This window comes from Hevea brasiliensis, chromosome 8 (genome assembly GCF_030052815.1).
Source record: "Hevea brasiliensis isolate MT/VB/25A 57/8 chromosome 8, ASM3005281v1, whole genome shotgun sequence".
Classification (NCBI taxonomy): Eukaryota; Viridiplantae; Streptophyta; class Magnoliopsida; order Malpighiales; family Euphorbiaceae; genus Hevea; species Hevea brasiliensis.
Window position 1 is genome coordinate 78,343,065 of NC_079500.1, and position 10,125 is coordinate 78,353,189.

The 10,125-nt window shown below is 27.6% G+C and overlaps 1 protein-coding gene across 3 annotated transcripts; it reads right to left on the minus strand.

The window, feature by feature from the left end:
- Positions 1 to 809: 809 nt before the first annotated feature.
- Positions 810 to 6,433, minus strand: LOC110651817 (uncharacterized). Of its 3 annotated transcripts, none has more exons than XM_021807246.2 (5): positions 6,202 to 6,433; positions 5,970 to 6,133; positions 2,190 to 2,266; positions 2,029 to 2,071; positions 810 to 1,877 (listed from the first exon to the last, which is right to left on the minus strand). In XM_021807246.2, the coding sequence occupies exons 3-5, from the start codon at positions 2,200 to 2,202 to the stop codon at positions 1,541 to 1,543; spliced, it is 393 nt and encodes a 130-aa protein (XP_021662938.1). In that variant the 5' UTR covers positions 2,203 to 2,266; positions 5,970 to 6,133; positions 6,202 to 6,433; the 3' UTR covers positions 810 to 1,540. The 3 variants fall into 3 exon arrangements, with proteins under 3 accessions (XP_021662938.1, XP_021662934.2, XP_021662937.2); XM_021807242.2 differs by adding an exon at positions 5,768 to 5,826 and having other exon boundaries at positions 810 to 2,071; positions 6,202 to 6,428; XM_021807245.2 differs by having other exon boundaries at positions 810 to 2,071; positions 6,202 to 6,428.
- Between the last annotated feature and the right edge of the window lie 3,692 nt (positions 6,434 to 10,125).

A 10,125-nucleotide genomic window follows, 5' to 3' on the forward strand; every position in this document is an offset into this window, starting at 1 on the left:
AATTAATTCAATTATTCAATAATTTTTTTTTTAATATATAAAATTAAACTCAAAACATCAAAAAAAAATCTTTAAAATTAAAAACCATTAAGCTAACTCAACAATTATATTTTATATTTTAATATATTTATTTTTTAATATATAATAAATATTTCATAAATATTAAAAGAAAAATTATACGTTTATAGAAATTTTTATACTTTATATTACTTCAGCATTTTTATATAAAACTTAAAAATATAATTAAAACTTATTAATTATAACTTAATAAATATTAAAATATTATTTTAAATAATTAAAATTTAATTAATTATATTATTTATATTAATAAATATTATATTTAATTAATATTAATTAATTTATATATTCAATTAATTTTTAATGATCCATTTATTGAATAATTGACTTCCTAGTTGAACCATTAATATATTACAGTCCCTTCGCTGAGTCAACCTCTCCGATTTAATAACACTAGATGAGAGTCAAATAATCAAAATCTACAAAAATAAGATAACTAACAGCAATCTCTACCAAAACTAACAGCAATCTCGACCAAATAATTAGAACAAAAAAAACTCAAGATTCAATACCTGAGGATTAAGTATCAAAGAATCAAAATACACAAATAATCAGGTCTGAACAATCAATTCAGATTATCAAACCAACAAAAAAATGTCTAGTTAAATACATAGTGAAAGTAAATAAACTACTGAAAAAAAAAATTAATGATAAAATCAGGAAGAAGTGGTAAATTTGAATCATTTTATTTGTGAAGCAAAAACTATTCAAGTAATCACAAAAAGAACAAATTATCATAAACCATCAATATTAAGTACAAGTTCAAAGCCAAACAATCAAGGTTGAGGATTAAGTACCAAAGAATCAAAAGCCACTTATGTGATCAACAAATTTGTATGATTAAATAAAAAATTTCACAATGAAAAACATTGTGGAAAAAAAAAAGACTGAAATAATACTATATCTTTACATTCTATAAACAATGAAAGAAAGAGAGAGTGAGAGAGAGAGAGGGAGAATTGACTTGGCATATCACATCTCTGCAATGCGGTGGAGCCAGTTGTGAGTCTCATGTTTTGCTTTCAGCAGTACTTAAAAAAACAGAGGGTTGGAAATATAAAGAGGAAAGAGTGGATAGAGTAGAAAAATTACCAAATCAAGTATGGAAAGAGAAGAAATTAGAAAAACACACTCAATTTGGACATATGTCAGAAGAGTGGATTTGGTAACTGAAGCTTCAAGTAGTTTTCCCTCTTTTACTCTGTTAATCCTTTTCTGTAGAGGGGTAGAAGAACATGGAAATGATGGGTGAGAAGAAAGGTGGAGAAGGAATGTTTAGGGCAATGGTGGTAATGGCAGAGAATGTGACAAGAGATAAGAGAGGCCAGCAGTGGGATGATTGCCGCTGGGAAGATCAAATGGAGAATGGTAGAGGGGTAGACGAGCAGGGAAATGTTTGGGGGTAGGAGAAGATGGTGGTGGCTTCGGATATTGACATCCAAAACCAAAAACCATATTGCTTTTACGCCAATGGAGGAAAAATACGAGAATGGGTAGAAATAACAGCCTCCTGCACGTATTTCTTTGAATTACTAGGGTCTGGTGCCCAACGAATCTCACTCATGTTAGGTGTCTCCACAAACGCCATAGTAAATTCTCCCACTTTCTCTATGGTCCCCCTCTTCCCTGCCCTCAAAACAAGATTGTTCCTGTTATAGGAGAAAATGCCATTGATTAAATGGATAATGTCACCAGGCTCAAAAGCATCACACTCATCTCCCCAAAACTGGAAATGCACAGCAGCTGTCTCATCAGCCACCAAGGCCAAGCATGTCTTATTCTGCCCTTCCATTGCTGTCCTGCCTTTGTCCAAAAGTATGAATTGTGTTTTTATATTGGTTTGAGCAGAAGGCACTATGTCTTTCAAAGAAACCATGCCTTTTCCATCCATTTCTTTGTGAAATACTATGAAAAAACTATTTCAATTTACAAAACAAGCAAATGGCTCACATTACAGTGAAGTGCTGGAGCCAGTTGCAAGCCTCATGTTTTGCTGTCAACAAGATAAACGGTCAGTGCTTAGAAAATTAGACATTTAAAACAGAAAGAGGAAAGAGTTGATAGAGAAGCAAAAATCATAAGGAAAAGGTAGAAATCAGAAGACAACTTACTTGATTTGGACATGCACGTCTGGTGAATGGGGACCACTTCAAGTGGTTTTCCCTCTTTTCCTCTCAGTTATGCTTTTCTGTAAAAGGGTAAGAGAACATGGAAACGGTGAGTGTAAGAAGAAGATGGTGTAGTGGGGATGATGTAATAGAACATGCTAAACTCAATTCCATGCCTTAACTTGAAATTGTAACATTTACTCGAAACTAATTCCATTTCAACTAGCAATTCCAATTTAATATATATATATATATATATATATATATATATATATATATATATATATATATTTAAAGCTAAGCCTCAAAAAGTGCTTGCCACCTATTTTAATAAAAAGCTTAAGAAATCACCACGTGGCATTTTTTTTTTTTTTAATTTTTATATTTTTTATATAAAAAATTAGATTATCAATATAACCATCAATTTTTTATTTAAATATTTTCAAATTTCAACAACTAAAATTTTATCTCATACCAAAAAGAAAAAAGTAGTCATCTAAAATATTTTTACTACATCTTTTAAGAATTTTAAAATTACCAAGTTTATAATTTTAGACATTATAAAATTTTATTCATCATATCATATATCTCTAAAAAATAATATTTTTTTAATTAAATTTTTTGTTAGATTAGAAAAAGGATGAATCATTTTTTGTAAAATTATATTAATATATATTTAAATAATTATTCACTAGAAAATTATTTATAAAATTTAAACATTTATTTTGAAAATATTTTTTATATTTAAAATCTAAGAATTTTAGCAATGATACTTCAAAAATCGCCATGTGACATATATGTTTTCATATGACATATATGTTTTTTTTTCTATTTTATCCTTTTATTAGTACAACTCAACTCAACTCAACTCAATTAAGTCTTTATCCCAAAAATTTGGGGTAGGCTATATAGATTCTCTTTCTCTACTCTAAACGATTTTGGGTTAAATCCTGGGAAATGTCTAATGCTTCTAGATCATGTTGTACTACTCTCCTCCAAGTCATTTTAGGTCTACCCCTTTTTTTCTTTCTATCCTCTAACCTAATGTGCTCTGTTTGTCTAACTGGAGCCTCCCTATGTGTACGCTTCAAATGACCAAACCACCTCAATCTTCCTTCTCTCAACTTATCCTCAATTGGCACCACTCCTACCTTTTCTCCAATACTCTCATTACGGACTTTATCTAGCCTAGTATGGCCACTCATCCACCTCAAGATTCTCATCTCCGCAACTTTTATCTTAGACACATATGACTCCTTCATTGCCCAACACTCACTACCATATAACATAGCCGGTCGTATGGGTGTACGGTAAAATTTTCCTTTCAACTCATTGAGAATTTTGCGATCACATAAAACTCCCGTGACACGTCTCCACTTCAATCATCCGGCTTCAATCCTATGACTAACATCCTCTTCACATTCCCCCTCTGCTTGAAGGACTAAGCCGAGATATTTAAAGTGATTACTTTAGGACAGTACCACTTCATCCAAGCTAACTCCTTCCCTATCACCAGTTTGGCCTTCACTGAACTTGTAATGCATGTATTATGTTTTCGTTCTACTCAACTTAAAGCCTTTGACTCTAGAGTACTTCTCCAAAGTTCTAACTTTCTATAAACTCCTTCTCACGTCTCAATCTATCAGAACTATATCATCCGCAAACATCATGCACTAAAGGATACTCTCTTGTATGTGTTTCATCAATTCATCTAAAACTAATGTAAAAAGGTAAGGGTTTACAGCTGAACCTTGGTGTAATCCAACTGAGATAGGAAAATCTCTTGTGTCTCCTCCCACTATGCGCACAATAGTAGTTGCTCCTTCATGCATATCTTTCAACACTTGTATATACCTAATAGATACCTTCTTTTGTTTTAACACGCTCCTTAAGACATCTCTTGGAACATTATTATAAGTCTTCTCCAAAGCGATAAAACCATGTATAGATCTTTCTTCACATCTCTATATTTCTCCATCAAGCTTCTAATAAGAAAGATCGCTTCCATAGTTGAATGACCGAGCATAAAGCCAAACTGATTGGGAGAGATAGAAGTATCATGACGTAGTCGATGTTCCACAACTCTCTCTCACAACTTCATAGTATGGCTCATGAGTTTAATTCCCCTATAATTTGAGCAACTCTGTATGTCTCCTTTATTTTTTAAAATAAGTACTAAAATATTCCTCCTTCATTCATCAGGTATTTTCTTTGAGTTTAGAATCTTATTAAACAATTTATTAGTACATGTCAACTAATTTAAAAAGTAATAAAAAATAATCTAGTTATCAACCTATTTCAAAATTTGAAATTAAATGTTATATATTTTTATATCTTTCGTCAAATACAAAATTATACTGTTTGCTATTAAAAAATTTATATATTAAATTATTAACACTTGATATAAAATTATAATTAATTAAAAATTACCAATAACAAAATGTTTTAGAATGATTATAAAAATATAAAATATAAAATATATATATATATATATATATTATATTATTAAAATAAAATTATAAATAATTCATGCAATGCGAGGGCAAAATGACTAGTTAATTTTGAACCTAACACAAAACTAGCAAAATAACAAGAGAAACTGTTGACAGAAAAATACATACACAAAGGCTATTCTAAGCTAAAACACAAAAAGAGAAGGATGGAAGAAATTGGGGAAGATGGGCACTGTTAATGAAAATGCTGCAGGTGAGTGGCCCTAACACGTTAGTACCGGTCTACATCATGGAGGGTGGTGAGAGAGAGAGGAGCTTCAGACCTCCGTGTTAGCCAGCACGTGCGATGCATCACTGGAGCTGCTGGAATTGAAGCCCCCAAGTTCTGCTTTTAAATTATCCAATTTCCTTTCTTCTTCAACTCCAGCTGAGAAATGGTGACTAGGGTAGGGTCGTGCGATGGCTGGAGAAGGCAAGGAAGTGATTATGACATCCAGTCAGTTTTGGAAATGGTGGGAATAACAAGGGACAGCTGCAGGGATTCTTCTCCTCTCACTTGATTTTTGCAACTTTGAGTGAAATTGGAGTAACAAAAGTGCAATCAAGGGTTTGGGTGTTTGTTTTGGGTCAGGATTGGCAGGAATTTGACCAAAAGGGATGGATTTTTGCTGCAACAATCTCTCCCTCTTTTCTTCCCAAGAAAAGCGCACAACTTCACCCATGAACTATAAGCCAAGACTCAGTTAAGCAACTACACATTTTTTAGATCAAATAAACCATTGAACTTCTGTTATAGCTAAATTTAGCCATTTTTAAGGCTTTCCGTTTGTTTTCTGTTTATCAGAGTTTATGGAACCCACAACAATAACAAGAATTTTAATAATAAAATAAATTTTCAAATAATTAGAAATTAAGAACTAAAAATTCAAAAAAAAAAAAAAGATCTTCTAGTACCTAGGAACACCATCTACGCAAACCCAACAACAATTCTTCATGAACTCAGCAACATCTTTTGTAATGAATGACAGAAATCATATAAGAATAACTACAACCAAATGATTATAATTCCACAATAGCTAAAACAACATGTTTCAATAACTGCAGAAATGGACAATAATCTTCACGTACCTATATTCTTCAATCACAACCCTCTTACACCTTAATAGCAGGCAACCCAAAACAACAACCTAAAAAAAGAAAAAATGAAGCCAAGAAGAAAATTTTCTAATACTGTAAACTCAACCCCTAATATTCATGCATGAAATTCACTAGTTGCAAAGAAAACAAAATCTTTAATAAAAATGGCAGAGAGAAGGAGAAGCAAACCCACGTTGATGACTGTGAAATTCTCCTTCTGGAGGCGATAGAGTACACAGACTTTGGAACTTCTCGTCCCACTCAGCGACCCCGTTGTCCCGTCCAAAAAAACTCCACTTCTTTGGTGAAATTCCTCTTCACCGTCCGCCTCAAAGAACTCAGCGCAAATTTCGCACCCTTCCAATGAATTTCCGCCGTTAAAAAAGGCTAAATTCACAAAACTGATCAGAAATTACGTCACTTACCTCAAATTTTCTCCAGATTCGATGAAATCGTATCGAAATTGAGCAATTTTCGACCAAAAAATCAGACTAAGTGCTAGAAAAAAGATAGAGAGAAACCCAAACGCGCAGATAGATCAATGGAAAGGGAGCTTACGAGTGTAGGGTTTCATATTAAATCCCAAGTTAAAAGTTTGGCCTTGATAACTAAAATCATTCTTTTAGTGCAAAATTTCAATTAAAAATACAGTAGAATATATTTTATATCATGAATATATTTTATATAATAATAAAAAATATTTAATCAAATAAAATTTAAACTATATTATAATTTATTGTCATTTTTTGAAATTTATTTTTTCTTTTCATTGTAATATTAATTAAGTTTTAATTATAAGATACATGAAAAAAACGTTTTAATTATAATAGTAAAAAATTTAAAAATTTTAGATTTTATTTTTTAATAAGCCTAAAATTTATTATATATTTTTAGATATATTATATAATTTCAATAAAATGAATTATATATATATATATATATATATATATATATATATATATATATATTTATTGTGCCATCTTATTAAAAAAAGTGTTTAAAAAATATCATGTCGCTTGATATCTTTTTTACCTCTATTTTTATATTTTTTGTATAAAAAATAACTTATCTTATTAAAGATCAACATTTTATTTAAATATTTTTAATTTTTAATTACTAAAATTTTATCTTATATGAAAAAATAATTATTTAAAATTTTTTTATAACATTTTGTAAGAATTTTTAAATTCTTAAATTTATAATTTTAGACACTATAAAACTTTACTCATCATATTATATATCTTTAAAAATTAATTATTTTTAATTATTTTTTTATCATAATAAAAAAATGATGAATTATTTTTTTAAAATTATGTTAAAATATATTTATATAATTATTCAATAAAATTACTTATAAAATTTGACAATTTATTTTTAAAAAATTTCTTATATTTAAAGTCTAAAAATTTTAATGTTGATACTTCAAAAACAATCACGTGATATGTATTTTTTTCTACTTTATTTATTATTTTATTATTATATGTCAATTAATTTAAAAAATAATAAAAAATAATTTAATAACTAATTTATTTATTAATATTCAAAATAAAATTATAATTAATTAAAAATTTTATTATTAACAAAACTTTACAATATAATCATGAAAATATATATAAAAAAATATTAAAAGACATATTAAATTATGTTATTAAAATAAAAAATAAATATTCATGCAGCGATTAAAATGAATTTAATAAATCTATTTAAATTTTATATCTTATTCACTTAATTTTTCTTAATAATTTATAATTATAAATATACTAAACTAATTAAATTAAGATTAGTTTTATTATACTTATTCCTAATTAAAATTTTTAATTATTATATCATGATAAGACATCTAATATTTGAAATAATAATTGCTAATTTTTTATACATATTGAATTATATAATTAAATAATTTATTTAAATTAATTAAATAACTAAAAAAATTTATGATATAATAAAATTAAGTAAATTGATAATAAAATAAAACTCTAAATTGAATGAAATTGTTATATAAATTATATTATATATAATGAAAATCACGATATTATTAATTATGCGCATATATATATATAAAATAAATAAAGAATTAACTGTATTTTATGAAAAATAAAACATTAAAATCTTTTAAATTAATTATTAAGCTATATTATATTAAAATTTAAATGGCACTTATATTTTATAGAAAAAAAATGTTTAATTTAATTTCAAAATTTAAACTGTATACTTTTAACTCAAATCTATATCACAAGAGAGGATTGCTAAAATAAATAAAATGAAAAATTAGAGAACGATAAACAGTAAGAGATGATAAAATAATTTTTGAAAGTTGCAACTTAATATAATGAATGATAAAATAATTCTTGAAGATTAAATTTAAAATAATTTATTGAATAAATATGGAAGTAAAAATATTAGAAAATACCTCAAACGTTATTGATAAACATAGAAATTTTACAAATTGATAATAAAATAAAACTCTAAATTGAATGAAATTGTTATATAAATTATATTATATATAATGAAAATCACGATATTATTAATTATGCGCATATATATATATATAAAATAAACAAAGAATTAACTGTATTTTATGAAAAATAAAACATTAAAATCTTTTAAATTAATTATTAAGCTATATTATATTAAAATTTAAATGGCACTTATATTTTATAGAAAAAAAATGTTTAATTTAATTTCAAAATTTAAACTGTATACTTTTAACTCAAATCTATATCACAAGAGAGGATTGCTAAAATAAATAAAATGAAAAATTAGAGAACGATAAATGAAGAGATGATAAAATAATTTTTGAAAGTTGCAACTTAATATAATGAATGATAAAATAATTCTTGAAGATTAAATTTAAAATAATTTATTGAATAAATATGGAAGTAAAAATATTAGAAAATACCTCAAACGTTATTGATAAACATAGAAATTTTACAAATCGTAGAAAGTTTTAAGACAGAGAAACTCTAAAAACTTTCAACTGCCTAAATACTTAAGCTTAGTCCCTTTTATAGGTGCAGGGAGTGAGTAGTTTACATGTCCGGAACCAAAGAAAACAAAATATAATTTAAAACAACACGTAAAACAAAATACAAGTTATAAGATCACATAAAATAAAATACAAGTTACACGATCGCTAAATGCTATGCCTAAAAGTTTGTGTCCCATATGAAGAAGTTTATGTTCCATGTGAAGAAGTCTTTGCCTGTGTGAAATGCTGCAACTCACAAAAGTTTACAGCTAAAGGTTCCTTGTCTTCCATGTGAAATTTTCGATTAAAAATTTTTCCTAATCTCCCATGTGAAGATTTTAGTTAAAGATTCTTTGTTTTAAAATTTTATACTATAGCAATCATCTTCATTTTGTTTATGTAAATCCACTTGTAAAGGCACTTCATTTTCATCATTATTGTCGTCTTATAATATATCAAAGAATGTGTAACGCCCTCACTTTAGGTAGTTTCATATATTCTACTGTTTTGACAACTAATATTTGTTCGGATGGCTGGAATATCTAGAACCACTCTTAAATTAAAGTAAAGAATCATAATTTAATTTAATAAAAATCAAATAAGGTTGAAGGAAAATAAAAGAAATTGATTAGAAATCAATTAAATGTGCATAAGTCTTGGCGATGAGTAACTCCTCTAGAAAGTGGCTAAAGATCGGTATTTTAGGTATGTTTGCCACTTCAATTCTTATAGGACCTTGTAAAACTCTTAATTGAGACTTAATTAAGGTATAATTATGAGTTAATAAGTCAAAGAAATGAAAAGAAGTAATAGTATTCACATAAGTGGCAAACTAAATGGGTGTGCACATGCATAAAAGTTAGAAGACTAAAGTGAATTAATCAATAAGTTAAGGGGCAAATAAAAGATTAGAGGACTAGGCAAATAAAAGATTGGAGAACTAACTTGAATCAATTATAAAGTTGTGGGGGAAATTTAGAAACAATAGAAAACAACTTATGGACCAATGGGTAAAGGGATGAAGGACCAATGGGTAAAAAGAGAGATAAAAAATTCTGCTTTATCTTCTACTTTATCTTCTGCCATCCAGCCGACAACCCATTTCAACCTTCTCTTCATTTTTTCTTCTTCTAACAGCCATATTCTCTCAATTTTGAAGCAGAAAAATTAGATCAAGACCCTAGATCAAACCAATTTTGGAAGGCATAAGCAAGGGAGCAAGATGAGTTAACAAATATAGCTTGAAGAACCCTAATTCCATAAAGGGTTTAGAGGAGAATTGGAAGAGAAGGGAGAATAGCAGCTGGTTTTTCCTTAAGGTTAATGCTATAATCTTTATTTTTTATCAAGTTTAAGTAAGGATACCACTAGAGATAAGGGG

Bases quoted from the DNA above. Each gene is read 5' to 3' on its own strand.
- LOC110651817 (XM_021807245.2), bottom strand. From the start codon at position 1,969: ATGGATGGAAAAGGCATGGTTTCTTTGAAAGACATAGTGCCTTCTGCT.